At 47.2% G+C, this 17,057-nt stretch overlaps 1 protein-coding gene across 2 annotated transcripts in view; it reads left to right on the top strand.

Annotated features, from left to right (window-relative positions):
- LOC112976078 (cytochrome P450 4B1) overlaps positions 1 to 16,632 on the top strand; it is a 19,200-nt gene extending 2,568 nt beyond the window's left edge. Inside the window, exons 2-12 of one of the 2 annotated variants that reach the window (XM_026086934.1) lie at positions 4,804 to 4,948; positions 5,769 to 5,813; positions 6,580 to 6,707; positions 9,064 to 9,188; positions 10,755 to 10,906; positions 12,052 to 12,158; positions 12,650 to 12,840; positions 13,083 to 13,216; positions 13,918 to 13,982; positions 15,486 to 15,568; positions 15,998 to 16,632. In XM_026086934.1, the coding sequence (XP_025942719.1) occupies positions 4,804 to 4,948; positions 5,769 to 5,813; positions 6,580 to 6,707; positions 9,064 to 9,188; positions 10,755 to 10,906; positions 12,052 to 12,158; positions 12,650 to 12,840; positions 13,083 to 13,216; positions 13,918 to 13,982; positions 15,486 to 15,568; positions 15,998 to 16,166 (1,344 nt within the window). In that variant the 3' untranslated portion in view covers positions 16,167 to 16,632. Of the gene's footprint in view, positions 1 to 4,803; positions 4,949 to 5,768; positions 5,814 to 6,579; positions 6,708 to 9,063; positions 9,189 to 10,754; positions 10,907 to 12,051; positions 12,159 to 12,649; positions 12,841 to 13,082; positions 13,217 to 13,917; positions 13,983 to 14,819; positions 15,149 to 15,485; positions 15,569 to 15,997 lie in introns of those variants that run through there. The other variant, XM_026086935.1, reaches the window with a different exon arrangement.
- Positions 16,633 to 17,057: the final 425 nt, after the last annotated feature.

Here is a 17,057-nt window from a genome sequence, read left to right as displayed (position 1 = left end):
GGTCTCTCTGAATGGCAGCACAGCCCTCTGGCGTATCCGCCACTCCTCCCAGTTTTGTATCGTCAGCAAACTTGCTGAGGGTGCACTCTGTCCCTTCATCAAAAAGTTATCATCAGCGCTCTGCAGGAACCTCCAGGACTGTTTGTGCCTAGCTGTGTTGTCTCTCCAGCAGATATCAGGGTGGTTGAAGTCCCCCATGAGAACCAGGGCCTGGGATCGTGAGGCTACTTCCAGCTGTCTGTAGAAGGCCTCATCGACTTCCTCTTCCTGATGAGGTGGCCTGTAGTAAACACTCACAACAGTGTCCCCCGTGCTAGCCTGCCCTTTAATCCTTACCCATAAGCTCTCGACTCGCTCTTCATCCACCCCTAGGCACAGCTCAATACATTCCAGTTGCTCTCTCACATAAAGAGCAACTCCGCCACCTCGCCTTCCTGGCCTGTCTTTCCTAAAAAGGACGTAGCCATCCATGACAGCACTCCAGTCATGCGAGCTATCCCACCGTGTCTCTGTAATGGCAATGAGATCATGGCCCTGCGACCGCACACAGATCTCTAGTTCTTCCTGTTTGTTCCCCATGCTGCGTGCATTGGTGTACAGGCATTTCAGAGAGCTGATCGAGCATGCAGGTTTCCCAGGAGGGGTAAAAGAGGATCCTCCACAGTCATGTCCTGTACGCATTTTCCCGGCTGCATGCACCCACTGGAGGCATCCCGACTTGAGCTGTGTTTTGCTGACTACCCTATCTCTATAACTCTCCCCTTCCCCCATCTTTCCTAGTTTAAAGCCCTCCTTACCAGGTTGGCCAACCTGTTGGCAAAGACACACGTGCCCCTCTTAGTGAAGTGGATCCCATCTCTCCGCATCAGTTGTCGATCTTCAAACAGGGTCCCATGTTCGTAGAAACCAAAACCCTGTTGCCCACACCAGCGGCGCAGCCAGTTGTTAACCTGGAAAGTCCGTCTCCTCCTCCTCCCATCCATCCCCCTCACTGGCAGGATTGAGGAGAAAATGACCTGGGCTCCCAGACCCTTGACCACCATCCCCAGAGCTCTGAAATACTGTTTGATGGTTTCCCATTTGCCCTTGGTGTCGTTAGCACCCACATGGAAGAGCAGCAGAGGGTAATAGTCTGATGAGTGGACAAGCCTTGGCAGTCTTTCCATGACATCTTGTATTTGAGCCCCTGGCAGGCAACAAACGTCTCTAGACAAGAGGTCAGGTCAGCAGACAGGTGCCTCCGTCTCCTGCACCAGGGAGTCACCCACAACAATCACCTGCCACTTCTTCTGGGTGTTCCTGCATGGCACAGGGTCTGTTGGCCCAGTTGCTTCCCTTGAAGCCATGCCCAGCTCCTCCTCATCCTGGAGGGCACTAAACCTGCTCCTTAACTGCAAGTCTTCAGGAGGAGTAGGAGCCTTTCTCCTCCTACGAGAAGTGGCCAGTTTCCAGCCACCTTCTACGGTGTTATGATGAACTGTTTCACACGGCACAGAGCCCTCTGGCAACTCCACTGCTGTGGGGGGTTGGGACTCCTGGAGCTGTATGGTCTCCGAGAATACCCTGCTCATCTTCTCGGATGCTATGCAGCCTACTGACTTCCTCCTGTAACTCCCTTACCTGACGACACAACTCGTCAACAGCAGCGCACCTCCTGCAGGAGAGCTGACTGCCAGCCCAGGCCTCCCGGAGAGGCCCCAAGCACTCCCTGCAGCCTGGGACCTGTAGAGCTGCATCTACTGTCAGAGGGTCGGTCTGGATCCAAGCCTCTGACACAGCTGATGCAGCAACTCCAACAGCTACTGGGGAACGTGCTCTGCTGAGTGTCATGACCATATCTGAGGAAGCATACACTACTAGGATTGGAAACGAAGGTGCCTTCTTGTGAAGGGGCCTTCTTGCACCCTTCTGCACAAACTGCTGCACAAACTGCTGCATCTGCTCGCTGCCTCTGTTAGCTGCGCTCAAATTCGTGGTGCAATGCAATTCATACCTCAATGCAATTCACAATGCAATTTTGTACCTCAAAGATATGTAACATGCTTCAGCTATTTCTCCTGGAAATACATTATTGTTTGTTTTAAGGCACTCCTGGGTATGAGTCTCTACTTACCGAAATCCCCTAGTGTAAAAGAAAGTAGTTTAAAATATCAGGAGAGGTCATGTGAAGCTATTCTATCCCCTTCAGGTCTATTTGGAGAAGAAGCAGATAATGTGACTTAGTTAAAACCCAGAGTCCTGAGCTGGCCGAGCAGGTTCCCCTGTGGTAACAATTCCCGGGAATCATAAGAGAGAAGGAAATATGCCCATGGGTCCAGGAAGGCCGGCAGCCTCCGGTGTGTACCTATCCTGTTTTAGCACCTGGTAGAGGAAAGCAAGCCTATTTTTGACTGAGCACAGTGCAGCTTAGTGATCAGATTTCAGCTCCTCTGTTTTCTCAGTTTCATTTGCTATCAGTGCATAGTCATTATAAAATACCTTTAAGCACTTCTTTACGGATCCTTTTAATGTTGGATCCATTCCAAGACTTGCATTTCAGCATGAGATCAGGCTATTAACTGTCTTCCTTAGAACCAAGCAAGGGTTATACTTTTCTTTTAAATGACCCAGGGGAGGAAAAAGTAAAAGTGATGGCCTTTTATCCAGATCCTCATATCTGGAGCATTGGTTGGAAAAGTAAGAGTATTCAGTTCAATTTCATCCTCAACCTGCAGGACTTTAAACCTTCTGCTCCCTGTGCATGCTCTGAACAACAGGTAGAGGTTATTTACCTCGGTGTCATCTCTCCTTTCAGATAAAGGCGTTCCACCCTGTGCCAGCAAAAGGATTATTCTCTCTAGCACAGATCAGATTGGATGCTGGTGCCCCAAGAACAATGCAGGGTGCAAGGACTTCTCTTCCTCAGACTTCTGCCACGCCTAGAAATCCAGGCACAATAAAGCTCATTCAGCAACTCCCAATTACTTCCACCATGTTTATGCTTCCTATTGTTTCATGAAAAGCAGAAATACAAGCAGCCATCTCAAAGGGAATTTCTGTTGTTTAAGTGTCACTACACTAAAGGCACAATGCCAAGTCCAGTTTCTGCTGACATGGCCAAGGGTATAAGCTAGCAGATGGGTACTGGGGAGAGGTGCCTTCTTTTCCAGGAAAACTTGATCAGTTTGGAAGTTCTAACCAGAGAAATTTATGTTTCTCCTTAGTAAGTCCAAAGGCTTGAACTTGAACAAAAGAAGTCGTCATGTAGCCCTTCAGACATGGGGGGCAAGACAGGTACTGGCTGTGCTGTAGGCATCCACAGCAAGTCTGCGATAGGAAGGGAGCTCCAGCTGGACAGTCCCTCTGACCATATGAACAATTTTGCTAGGAGGGCTGGTGTATGGGTTTTGCTGGCCATGGTCAACAGAGCTCAGTGCCTGAGCAAGGCCACGTGTCCCTGCAGGATAGATGGATGGTGGGCTTGGATTGGAGAGTGACCACAGATGTGCCATCTGTGTATATTGCTTAGTGCCCTGGAAGACACCCTGCTGCATCTCCCCTGGGTAAATTGCCTCCTGATTTTCCTATCTGAGAGAAGCCTCACATCATTGATTATTTGAGTACAAACCTAGCCAAACTAAAAGCTGAACTGAGATAACTCAGCAATAAAGTAACCGAACAAACATTCATTGGACTCGGTAAATAGGGGGTATTCCAGCTAATTTCTACACCAGCATTAATTATCAAATTAATCACATGGTGAATGTAATTAAACTTCAAGCTTAAAGTCGAAGCAGCAGCAGCTGTTTCAGCACTAGCTTACCAAAATCCTTTCCTTTGTGGATTGTCACAGCTGGATTAGATCTCTGGACAGATTGCCCACTTTGGCAGACTAGTTTTTGTTCAAGGAAAAGGCTGATCTTCTTTTCTCTGCCTGTGACTTTAGGCCTTTCCACTGAGACTTCTGACTAGTTCTTTGGTTACCACCTCTTTAATATACAACAACACTGGTTATAAAAGGTGTGAAGCAAGGATTACTTTCCAGGGATGAACCACCCAGTGCTGCTGATATGAACGATTCTGATGAAATTGTATTTCTCAGAATGAAACTTTCAGGGACCAGAGATTAATCTTTCTAGGAGTGGGATGGCTCTCCACTGCATATTAAATTCAACTCCTGGAAATCAAAGATTTATTAATCTGAGGTTTTTAACTAGTATCCCTTCCTCTGTACACTCCAGTGGTGACTTTGGACTCATGCTATCGAATTTTGTCTGGACTCTRACCTTCTCCATGTAAATGGCTAGAGGAAGCTGTGGAGCCGGTTTCCCAGTCAGGAGGCATCGTTGTACCACAGCAGGCAAAGCAGCAATGCAGTTGGCTGCCATAAAGTGCTGCTGTATTTTATCATGAATGGAGGGTGCTAATTGCTCAGCAATATGCAAGTGAGAACATACTTTTGTGTCACAAAATACAGATGTTGTCTGAGGTAAGTCTGATTCATCTCTGGAGTGTCCATGGAAAAAGAGCACATAACATGCATGCACTGATAGGCAAGGTATGCCATTGTCCATAAAGGTATTCTCCATGGTTAGAATCAGTTTATTTGGAAGAATTATTTTATATGATGTTTAAAACTAACAAGCATCTCTATTTCTCATGTTATGCAAACCCAGAGGGATCACACATTGTTTGTGATTACCTGTTCTTGTGATGCAGGAAGTCCTTGAGCTTTTTAAGACAATGGATTTTTTTGTTCGTTTGTTTTGGGGGTTTTTGCTCAATCTCAGTATTCTTTCTCTTTTTACTTTTCCACATTTACAGTTTTTGAAAGAGGAAGAGATTCTGGACAAGTCAGAGGTCTGGGCACAAAAGTACTTATATGCTCACCCTCACTGGTTTGGGAGTTTCATGGCAGTCCTGGTTGTCAGCGATCCCGACTATGCCAAGACTCTGTTTGCCAGAGGAGGTAAGAGATGATGCGTTCAACTGTGGAGCAACAGTAGCAGAGCTGCAAATTACCTATTCCAAGAGAGCAATTCACAGCAAAGTGGGGTTTCACAGATAGGTTGTCTTGCAGAAATCATCTAAAGGCATCTAAATTTATCATTTATTCATCTGGGTCCCATTCCTTCATGCCTGAATCTTGGGTGCTTCATGCACACAGCTGCGTGACCATGCGTGGGCTGTGGCAGCTAGACACAGTCCCTTCTGCAGCTCTGCCCTGCTGTTTCACTAGCAGGGACTACCTGGTTTCGACCAAGCCTGTTTACTCAAATAGCATTCATTCTCTCAGCTGTCTATCACCAGAAATTTGCTAGCAAATCAAACTTCCTCGAGCTTCATAAAAAGTGTATCTATCTTCTTGGTGCCTGATCCCAAGAAGGAGAGAACTGCTGGGAGCCTTTTTATTAGCTATAGTGAAACTTGGCTCATGACCTTGCCTCATACTATGGAGCAATATGTTTAGTGCATCCTAAGAGAAAGATGCTAAACAGCGCTGTCCGAGAGGGTTGAACATTTATTATTCAGCATATTCATTTGACCTTGGACTACTAATATTCTTGTTATTCCAGTCCGTGTACCTGCTTTTGTACATGGGTTTCCCAACTGGGCTGAACAGTGTTTGTTGTGAAATACTGATTAATTCTCTAGGGATGCCACCAATTCTGTTTCATACCCAACCAAAAGTTGTATCCCAGAGTGAGCTTTAAGGAGCAAACAAGTGGATTGATACTAATAAAATATTTACTGTTTTCTTTTTTCTTTCTTGATGGATTTTTTTACAGATCCCAAGGATAATGTCAGTTATAAACACCTTGTTCCATGGATTGGTATGTATTCCCAGGGCTTTGGCTACCAGGAATGATTCTGAAGTTAGTCAAGAACATACTATAAATAAATAGCATTGCACTTGCTCCTTGATAAAGTTATAGCTAAAAGCTTCCTGAAATTATCATGTTTATTGAAAAAGGTGCTAAATAATGCCATTTTTTATGCTTCTCAGAAAGAAAGTTCAGACACCAGGCATATGTACAAATGAGAACCATTTATATGCCCTTAGTTCATGGGAGAAACTCAGATTCAACAGTGCCGTTTAGAGGAGCAATGCGAAATTAATCTGTTTACCTGAACGTGTTGGCTCTAGGAACATTGCTGTTTCCTTTTTGGTGGTAGCACTGTGTAGTTTTGGTCCTGCTGAGAGCCACGGGAGCACATTTGACTAGTGCTTCTAAGCAGTCACATCTGGTTTTGCTTGAGAGGTGCAGGAAATGGTAGATAGTCAAAACAGAAAACTTTTCTTGGTTTCCAGAAAATGCCCTTTCAAGTTGTGGTTAAGGTTCAGTGAGGTTCTTGTTTCACTTTACTCTGGGTCACCTGCCAGCCTGTCTGTCACTACGTGGAGCATGGCTCTGATCAGCCATGGTGAAACTTAGAGATGAAAACAACATTTGGAAACAGTCTCTCATAGCAGCTCAGGCAGGAGATTTAGTTCTGCTTCTTACAGACTAACGCTGTGTCTGTAGGCACATGAAAGCTGTCTGCTTGTGGCTATTGAAACCTGAAGTGATACAAACTCCATTGCCTGTGTTTCCCCAGGGAATGGATTACTGGTCTTACATGGGCCAAAATGGCACCACCATCGAAAACTTCTGACTCCGGGGTTTCATTATGACATCTTGAAACCTTATGTGGCCCTGATGGCAGAGTCTACTAACGTGATGCTGGTAGGAATGATCCCTGCTCCTGTCTTCTGTCCTATTGTCTTTTCCTTGATTCTGACTGGTTAGTAGTAAATTGCTGGATCAGAGTTTTCTTGCAGTACCCTTACTCACAACCTGGATGGTTGATAATTGTAAGGTCAAGCTTTGGCTTGATGATTTAGCTTTCTGAATTGCCACGAGTCACTAGCTGTGAGCTGAAAGGAATTAGCGGGTTGAACTTCTCTGAGAGGGGCTGTGTCTCTGTTATTGCTTTGGGTTGTATATCTAAGATTTCAGGATTAATACTAGCATCATCTCCAAACTGTGTGTAATCCCAGTCCCGAATGCAACTTCTTATAAGGCATTTATATAAATGAAAAGCCAAAGTAATTAAAAGTTAATAATAAATCCCTAAAACATGAAGGTTAGAGCATAGCTGCACTGTGACCTAAGATTAGAAGATGTCATTTGATGCCATCATACCCAAGTCTGTATTGCAATCTCTGTCTTGTCTAATGCACAGTGAAACTGCACTGCCAGTCATCCATGGATGCTGGGTGGGATGGAAACCCGTGCAATTACAAAGTTTGGGGCACGAGGCTTTGTGCATACCCGTGTCTGGACCAGCAGGAATCTGGCTGCAAGACCCATTCTCTCTCCTTTGCCTCCCTCTGCCCCCTGCTCCCCAAAACCCCATGCCATGCCCCTCTGCTGCCCTGCCCTGCTCCTCCTGCCCCGGCTGCCTCCTGTGGGTGCCTCTTTCGTGGCAAACCCTGTCCCTGCAGCGCGGCCCACACACACCGGTCTGGCAGAGTTCGGGGGCTGTGCTCCTGCTGTCACTGGTGGTCTTGGCGGGATGCCTCTCGGGTTCAAACCACTAGGACAGACAGCAGTGACAAGGGGGGCCCTGAGCTGTATTTCCACCCTGAATCATTTAAAAATACCAGACTCCCATGATGTTTGTCCCCAGTGACTGGTTACTGCTCAGTTCAAGGTGGCAGTTCAAGGAGCCACCTTGACTCAGGGCAAGATCTCCGGACATCTCTAAGGCTGCTTGAGGCCGATGCCTTTCAGCGGGAGTCCCGGCGAGAGGGCCGCGGCCGCTAAGGCCCTGGGACAGCTAGCACCAAGCTCCCGGGCTCAGCTCTTGGGGCTCCCTCCAGGCCCTCCCCTCCGGCAGGTCGCGGCTCGCTGCCCTCCTTCCTCGCTAGCCCAGGGAGCAGGCGTGGGCTGGGGGCTAGCCAGAGGGCCAGGAAAGCTTCTGCAATGCATTACAGGGCCTGCCGATTTGTRACCGCTTGCAGGCGGTGCGGAAGTGCCTACTGTGTTAGCACGTGCCACCAGGCGGCAACCTTTGTACGTGCTAAAGACGTAAGTCTGTACGCGTGCACCCTGTTGCTCAGCCTGGTTTTGTGCTGCGTGAGCTCAGGTGCATCTGCGCTCCTTTTTGTGCTTGCCCCTTCTCAGCTTTTGAATCCACCAGTTCCTTACAGCTACCAGGGGAGAGAGGAGTCRGAATAGTTTCCTTTCTCCCATACAAAAGAGAGAGAGAGTTTCCCTAGGGATTCTCCATGAGAAGAGCTGAGCGAGAGCTCCTATATTATGTGCTGGAGAAATACCGTGGGAGAGAGACAGCAGAATGCAGGAGAAGTCTTAATCAGAAGCTTGCATCTTATGCACCAAAGTCATACAGGCTTGAGAGACAGATCTGCGGGCTCGATGAACCCCATGCCTGCATACGCTGCATGCGTCTCCGGGGTGCCTTTGACCCAGGGCAGGGTGTGCTGGGGTTCACCACCACTGTCTAACCAGTATTCAAGAGTGCCTGAAACAAATCCGATATCAAACACCTCACTCTTGGCCCCTTCCAGTCATCAAGAGCTTGCAGGTAAGGCAGAGCTGGTCCTGAGCAGACTACCTGGGCCTTGCAGGAGACCAGGCATCGTGTCTCTTCAGTCTTATCTGGCTGACACCAGAAGTCTGCGCACAGACCCCAGACCTCCCCAGCGATGAAGCCTCACAGAGCAGTAATGCCTCATTTCTGTCGTTACCCGGATACCCCATCCTCAGGGAACAGGGGGGAAATTCACTCCTTTGCGCAGAGCAGCCCATGAGCCTCGGTGACTAGCTAAGAAAAGGCTATTTGTACCCAGCCATGTTTTGAGTAATCATCAAAGTGACTGATCCCAAGCAAGTCAGAGGCTCAGACTGGGTTCTGTCTTCCCCTCTCTGGGATTTCAACAGCAGCTAAGAGAGCCTCTTCCTTTTTTCCATTTGTCTGGGATATATCACTAGCTGAGCGCTCATTTAACTGGAGGGTAAAGGCAGATCTTGCAGGGCAGTTTTTTGCCTTCTCATCTCTGTCTCCTTCGGGCACTAGGATAAGTGGGAACAGCTGATCACAGATGGGAGACCCGTGGAGCTCTTTGAGCACGTCAGCTTGATGACTCTCGATAGCATCATGAAATGTGCCTTCAGTTGTCACAGCAACTGCCAGACCAACAGGTCAGTCCTGGATGCTCCAAGCCCTGACAGAAAGTTTGCTGCTCATGAGGGCAGTGTGCAAATCGCTTGTCGTGATAATCTCATTTTCATTTAAAGGATTCTCTAGCTCATAACAGCAGGACAGTTCAGTGGCAAGAGAGTACAGAGGTCCGCTTTTCCTGGCAGCCAGAAGTGCTTCTTCCATATCCCATATTAATGTAGAAGTGCGTGTGTGTGTGCGTGTATGTGTGTGTATCTCCGCGTTCACTTTCTACAGCTCGTAGTGTGACTGCGCCCCAMGCACTGCTCCCATCTGTCCAAGCAGCACTGAGGACACTACTACCTTTAAATGTGTTCAATTCCTTCCAATCTTAAGAGCAAAGACAGGGCTAGTTCGGGGGAAACTCACCAAACTTGGATTTAAGAGATTCCCAGCTTTGCCACAGCCTTCTGAGCAACCTTAGCAAGTCAGTTAATGCATTGTGCCTCGGTTTCCCATATGTGAGAGGGGGATAATTTTACAAACTTTGTGTATTCAGGCTTCAGGCTCCCTAGGACGAGCACTTGCTAAATAGATGCACAGTAGCCTTCTAATCCTAAAGAAGTCCTCCTGATGTCATTTTACCTTAAATTCTAACAGTAACAGTACTATCTCAGCCCTTCCTCAGATGCAAGTACCCGAGCACATGCAGGCCTGTCCCTCCTCGCTTGGCTTGTAAATGCCCATTCCTCCGCTCCCCATGTCGGAGGATGGAACTGTCACTCACTGTATGTCAGAGAGGTCTGTTCCTTTCAAGACAGAAGTTCTGCTTTATGCTTGACTGTGGTGGACCAGTAATGGTGTCCAGTGTGTGGAAGGACAAACAGAGGTAAATAACAACTCTTTTGCATTGGCAGATCCTTAACAGCTTTCCACTTGTTATGGAAGCTATTAGGCTCGCTGGCCACCATAACAGGGTCCGACCCTAGGTTCCCGCTGAAGCAGAAGTTTGAAGTCAGATTGGAGAGAAATAAAATTTAATGATACACGTGCGGTAATTACAGCTCGAGCTGGGTGCCTCTGAAGAGGGACCCTGAACAAAGAAATCCCTGGGCAATTATACCCTTACAATCTAAATTCCCCGCACCTTAAGCAATAGTTTGGACCAATAGTAATAGTTAGGTCTGGGGTCTTCCCCTTCTTCCTTGGGCCCCTTCATTGTCTCTAGGCAGGCTGCTTCCTTTCTTATCTTCAAGGCTGGCTACTCCTGCTGTCCGTGTAACTTCTTTATCCCTCCAGCCTGAACYGGCTCTGGGKCCCMCTTTTACTTATCTAGGTAAAAATTCACAGCTTGAGGCCTAAGGCTTCAGCAAATTTAGCTACTAATGCTAAGCAAGTTATGCTAAGCGATTAATTCTAGACAGCTTCAGCCCGATATTCTCTAACACCCTGGGGGTTCTCTGGGGGGTTTCAGTATGGTGTGGATAGCTTGCTTTGTTAGTCGCCTCTCATGGATCCCAGGGGACTGGGGACCCGGGGACTCCAGGCTGGTATATATTGCACATCCCACCACATGCAGCAGAGTAAATGCCCTTCCCCCTTCCCAGGCAAAACAGCTACATCCAGGCTGTCTACGACCTCTGTTTCATGGTGCACCAGCGACTCCGCATCTTCCCCTATCACAACGATGTCATTTACTGGCTCAGCCCCCACGGTTACTGGTTCAGGAAGGCCTGCCAGCTCGCTCACCAGCACACAGGTATTCCTCTTTCTTTATCCTTTCCCAAAGTTTTCCTGCAGGGCAGGTGAAGGTTGAAAGAGCCTTCCAAAGAGCAAGCATGGTCCAAGCACTGCATCTATCGCATCTCCTGACACTGCTCCTGCCTCCATCCTAAAGAAATCCATCCAGAGCTGGGAAGTATTTAAACTTTATGAGAGCCTGTGTGGCAACTAGAGGCAGTTTATTTATTCACCTCCTTGCCAATGCAGTTATACTGCCCAGAGGCTCAGAGCAAGGATCTGAAGTCTCCGTGCAGTGCTGCGGTGTGTTGAGGCGGGGAACAGCTTGCTCTGATCCAGCAGATGTGGCACTGCATTGCCTGAAGGGCACATTTGGTTGCTGGTTCAGTTCAGGTGGATGCCTGCTTTCCTTGACAGAATTACTCACTGGCCTTCTGCACCCTCCCAGCGGTGCTGGATGCCAGCTTGAGCACAGCTTGCTGGATGGCAGCATCTGGGAGAAACCAGCATCTCAAGGGGAGTCTGTGTGACTTGTGTTGCCTGGACATGGTACCAGTAAATCCAGTATGTGCATAGCAGGCTCAGGGGACTCCAAGTCCTTATACTGAGTCTGTTATACTGAGTCCTTATACTGTTGTTCACTCTGTTGTGTTGATATAGTCTTAGAGAATCAACTTCCAGCAATGACTTATGATGGGCGTGAAGCTTATGGGAGTCTTACAGCTCCTGGGATTTATTAAACAGGAGTAATGGAGGAGACAGAGGAATTCCGCTCTGGGAATGCTCCTTCTAAAACACCAGTGAGTGGTGAGATGGAGGCATCAGTGCCGCAGACAATGCCAGTGGAAGGAATAATTTCCTTTCCAGGCCATGCATGATTTAAATGCGAGTGGGGTGGGTAAAACAGGCCAAGGAGTCTATGGCAGACYGAGAAGAAGTTTACAGAAAAAGATCCCCTACTGCAGCTGGTGGCAATGTGCACATGATTTGTTGTCATGCTACTGAAAAAGCAAAATTGCCTGGGGTGCAGAAAAACAAGTGTCAGATGTGAGGAACTGCATCTAAACTGAATGGTGATCCCCACTGCCTTGGGTGAGCTCTGCCTTTGAGGCTTGGACTCAGCAACTCCTGCTGCTACTGAACCTTTAACTCTTTCTTACTCAGACAAGGTAATCCAAGAGCGAAAAGAGTCTCTTAAGGATGAGCAGGAATTTGAAAAGATCCAGAAGAAAAGACATTTGGACTTTCTGGACATTCTGCTCTGTGCTAAAGTGAGTGGTGGGGAGTGGGTGTACAGTTCAGCACAGCTATGAGAGGACATGATCTACCAGGCAGGGCAATAGGGTGCAAAATCCAGTCTTTGCAGGGTCTGGTACAAACCACCAGAGTCCTTAGAGACTACAAGAGCCATTAAAACAGATCCACTTTTAGTCAGCCTAAAACAGAGTCCCTAGTCCTACTCAGCCGAGAAGAGGGCAAGATGATCCAATTTTCCTCTCCATGTCTCTCAAATGTTGGTAGTGTCTGTTGGGGAATATAACAAGGAGAGGGATTTTAGAGTCTTGCTGGTTTAAATATGAAGGGAAAAGGGTGACAAATGGGTTTAAAAACAAAGGAAAAGGGGCTCTGAGTCAGTCTAAGAGATTTATTTTGGTTTATATGTATCCCAGGGGCATCATCACCCTGCTTTGCAATAGCTGAAAGAATATAATGTCCCCTCCTGGGTTAATCCAGGCCACTGAAAGTGTCTCTGGGCTGTTAGGATGAGAATGGAGCTGGATTGTCCGACGAGGACCTGCGTGCCGAGGTGGACACGTTCATGTTTGAGGGTCATGACACCACGGCCAGTGGGATCTCCTGGCTCTTGTACTGCCTAGCGTCACACCCAGAGCACCAGCAGCGGTGCAGGGAGGAGATCCAGGGGATTCTGGGAGACCGGGAGACTCTTCGGTGGTAAGTTTTCTCGAGGTTGTTCAGAGGTGTCCTGGGATCCCTAGTGTGCAGCAGCCCATGGATTGAATGCTGTTGGCCCCTCCGTACTAACCATCTATTGCAGGGTGGTCTGCAAAAGCAGGGGGCTGGCTTCTGTGGCCTACATGGTCCCAAGTCCAACACGGCCATAGGTGCAAGCTGTGTACCCACAGCAGGAGGGAGCATGTGACTCATCTCCTGCCTCTGCCTTTGTGTTCCTTCAGGGAGGACCTGGGGAAGATGACTTACACCACCATGTGCATCAAGGAGAGCCTTCGCCTTTACCCTCCGGTACCCGGTGTGTCCCGGCAGCTCAGCAAACCCATCACCTTCCATGATGGACGCACGTTACCAGAAGGTTTGCAAATCCCAGTTCCTCTTTACATCTCAGTGATAAATTCTCCTCTGAGACATCAGACATATTCTTACTGCCTGCAACAGAGCAAAGGCGATAGCCCTCCCTAARTGAACTGTTTATCACAGGCACAAATATTTAGAGAGGAGACTGGGTACCTTCATATCCCATCTGTAGCCTGAGGTCTGCATCGTGCAGCATCCCATCACAGCTGGGCCATGCTGTGGCATCTCCATTACATCTTTCCTGCCACCAGCTGTGCCTTTGTCAAAAGCCCCTTATTATCCTGGCCAAGAAAGAGGCAGCTGTTCACCAAGTCTGGCAAAGCTGCAGGTGAACTGCAGCAGATTGCCAGGAAATGGTCCTGTCCTGGCTTGCAGAGTGAGAATTAGCCTGTGCTGCTGTTTTCCTTTTTTGAATAGGCTGGAAGCAGAYAATCTCGGTGGGGAGACGATGTACCTATGATGCAAGTGCCTTGCTAATTTCCGCTTTCTGGCTTCCTACAGAATCTGACAACTAAACAAGTGGAAAATTTGTAGGATGAAATACCCACTCCATTGAAGTCAGTGACAAAACTCTCGTTGGCTTCAAGTGGATCGAGAAGACTGTGATGATTTAGATAGACCTTTGTGTAAGCAAGCTGCAGAATTTCACTTTAGTATCTTTGTCACTGAGCTCTTTTCTCCTCTTTGGTTGCTTTACAGGCACAACTGTTGCGATAAGCATTTATCTCATTCACAGAAACCCCAGTGTATGGAAAGATCCCTTGGTAAGTTTTCTTTTACCCTTCTAATAGTATTTCTAMTTTATGCTGTGTCCCCTAAAATTTCTTCTGCATATGTTATTAGGATAGCAGAGCCCTCTTGGTGCTGAGCATCTTTGCCCACAGGAATCATAGCCCCCATGAATTTTATGCATACTGACAAATGACTGCCTTGCTTATAGTCTCTGAGGTTTGTTGAAAAGTATATTCAGACAGCAACATTAGGACTGCAGCATGGCCTCTCTGTTAGGTATCTGGTAAGACAAAGTGCTCCAAAAAATTTACTGTCTAGCAAACAAAAAGATTATTCTGCTCAGCTTACAGGTGCAGAATTGAATCATACGGTTGCATCCCAGTTCCTTTGTTTTAATCCTAGCTATGTCTGATTTGTCTTGGCAACACCATTGCAAGGCTTGGTGGAAACCAAGGGAGTTTGTTTTATGAGTTCCAGTCCATCTTGAACGGAAGTCCCTTGCTAGTGTTGAAAAAGTCAGCTAGGAGAGAGCAACAAAGGGGTCAGAAATCCACATATTGCCTCCCAGATGTCTCAATAGCAATGAAATCTGTATCTGCATATCCATAGCCTCTTATCTGAGATCAATAAATACTACAAATGATGCCCATGTCGCATGGAGCTGGAGACCCCTCTCCCTGGCCTGCGCTCCTGGGAGTGGGCTAGGTCCCTGTATGTCTGTGCTGTATGTCTGGGCCTCGGACGAGGTGCCAGAGTGTGCTTTACCCAGGCAGGCTGTGAGGGAATCACTGTGTGCACTGTGATCGTCCAAAAAGCATCTTATCTACATGTGAATCATAGCTGCTTCTTGCTATTCTGTCCTCATTTAGAGAAAAGATCCTTAATGAGACCAATGAAAACAGCACTCCAGAAAAAGGCCCAAATTTGGGGTGTAAGCATATTTTTGTCCCTCTGAGGTAACCCTCATAACCATTCCGGTAGACAGCATACCAGGGCTGCAGCCCCATGTGCTTGGAAGCTGTCATGGATGAGGAGGTTCCAAGGTGGGTGTTAGTCCAAAAAATATCCTGGATTTTCTGTGATGCCTTTGAGTGCCCTTACRTCTCTTGAACATCTTACGTCTCTTACTGTCTTCCTGTCTTCCCCCAAATCTACCTTGGTAGCTTTAAAGACTAGAAAGGACCATTAGATTTGTCTAGATAGACCTTCCGAGTGCAAGCTTGTAGCTTTTCTAGCTCTATATAAAGCACTTTAAAAAAAATCTTCTCTCTCGATTTAAAATATTTCAAGTGATAAAGAGCAGGTCGTGTTCCCCAGGTCAGTTGTTACCATGGCTCATTCCACTTATCACAAAATAAATATTATTTCTAGTCTGTATTTGTCCTGCTTTGATTTACAGCCCTGCAAATTCTCCCCTCTCTCCAAAGGGATTGCTCAGAAATTATGGGGTGGGATCCAGTGGTTCTGAAGATACCAGTGAGTTCCTTTACTCCTTAAATAATTGCTTTTTCTTCCCGTGTATACTTCATTTCCAGGTGTTTGATCCTTTGCGATTTTCTCCCGAGAATGTGTCTGGCAGACATTCTCATGCCTTTTTGCCTTTTGCTGCTGGATTAAGGTAAAATACATTGAACTCCAAAAGAGTTATGGGGAGAGGAATCGAGCCTTCCATGAAAACTATTTATTCTGATAGAGCATGTGCTGCTGTTATAATTTCTATTGGGGAAGCACTCTGAGATGCAACAGAAAGCAAACTTTGGCCCTGATGTGCTCATGTAGAGGAAAGAGTGGTTTGAGCCATCCTGACAAAAGGCTTGCTATCTCCTGGAGATACCACCATAATGCCTACTGCAGAAGTCTCCCTCATCAGCCCACTCGATAACTGTTTCCTTAGCAATCATATTTGGCAAAAAGCATAAATAATAGCTTTCCCTGTGGACTGCTGAGCTCGGAGAGAGGCTGAACTGTAGGGAAGTCGGGCCTTTGTCATGCCTTGGTTGGTGCAAACCCAGTTTCCTGAATTCCCTGAATGTCTCTCTCCTCCCAGGAACTGTATCGGGCAGCAGTTTGCCATGAAYGAGATGAAGGTGGCTCTTGCGCTGACCCTGCTCCGCTTTGAACTCTCACCTGATCCCTCCAATCCTCCCTATAAAATACCTCAGATCATCCTTCGCTCCAAGAATGGGATTCACCTGTATTTAAAGAAAATCCACTGATGCTGGAAAAAAGTGCTGACTTCACCGGGGGGAGGGACCATGCAGATAACAAGACAATATTTCATCAGGCCAAAAGATGCAAGGCAGGATTCAGGGATCAGGATTCCTTATTTCYATGCTTCTTCCACCAGCTAAAAGCCCTTTTTGGCCTGGTAGCGTATCACACCCTTTCAGTTTGATAGGTGGGCTTGGARTTAACTGCAGGTTCTGTCAGTCTTTTCCTCACCCAATTCTGTCTTTACTCTTGTGTCTTCTCTGAATTCTTCCCCATTACCCTTTCCCAGCCATCCTCTGATGTCTACACTTCCCTCAGTGCCTAGACTTGAGCCTTCTTCTACTTGCATTGTACTTCTATGAGGCCTTACGAGAACAGTTCATGTCAGACCTCGCTCTCTTTCTTGTATCCAATCTATGTCTGTTTTGTTAAAAGCAATGATTATAGTTTGGGCTCTTAACTTATGTGCAGATTACAAAATATTGTGTCATTTTTGTCATTTTTATTTTAATAAATCAATAATTATTCCTGTAATAGCAGCTGCATTGGTTTTTACTGTTGATGCCTACCAGCTTGATCACAAATATCCTTTAGAAGTGAGAAATGAAAAGGAAACACATGAACTTGAGGAGACAAGGTCATGTTTCCCAGCAGTGTAAATCATACTGCGCTGCTAATTTCAGCCTGCGCTGATTCAGTGTAGCCCAGAACCTGGCCGATTATATAAGAGAAATTACTGCAAAGCCCGTGCTTGCCCTGGCGTCTGCATGCAGACCTCCACCACCACCCCCCGTGGCCTGGTCCCCGCAGCCCTCCTTGCCAGGAAGGCCCCCAGCACCAGCACCGTGCCATCTTCTCAGACCCTACAACCGACCCCTTGGGTTCCCCCAGATCCC

Source organism: Apteryx rowi, unplaced genomic scaffold, assembly GCF_003343035.1.
Source record: "Apteryx rowi isolate R43461 unplaced genomic scaffold, aptRow1 scaffold_7, whole genome shotgun sequence".
Classification (NCBI taxonomy): domain Eukaryota; kingdom Metazoa; phylum Chordata; class Aves; order Apterygiformes; family Apterygidae; genus Apteryx; species Apteryx rowi.
Note: the sequence above shows the minus strand (reverse complement) of the source record. Positions and strands in the feature narration are given on the sequence as shown.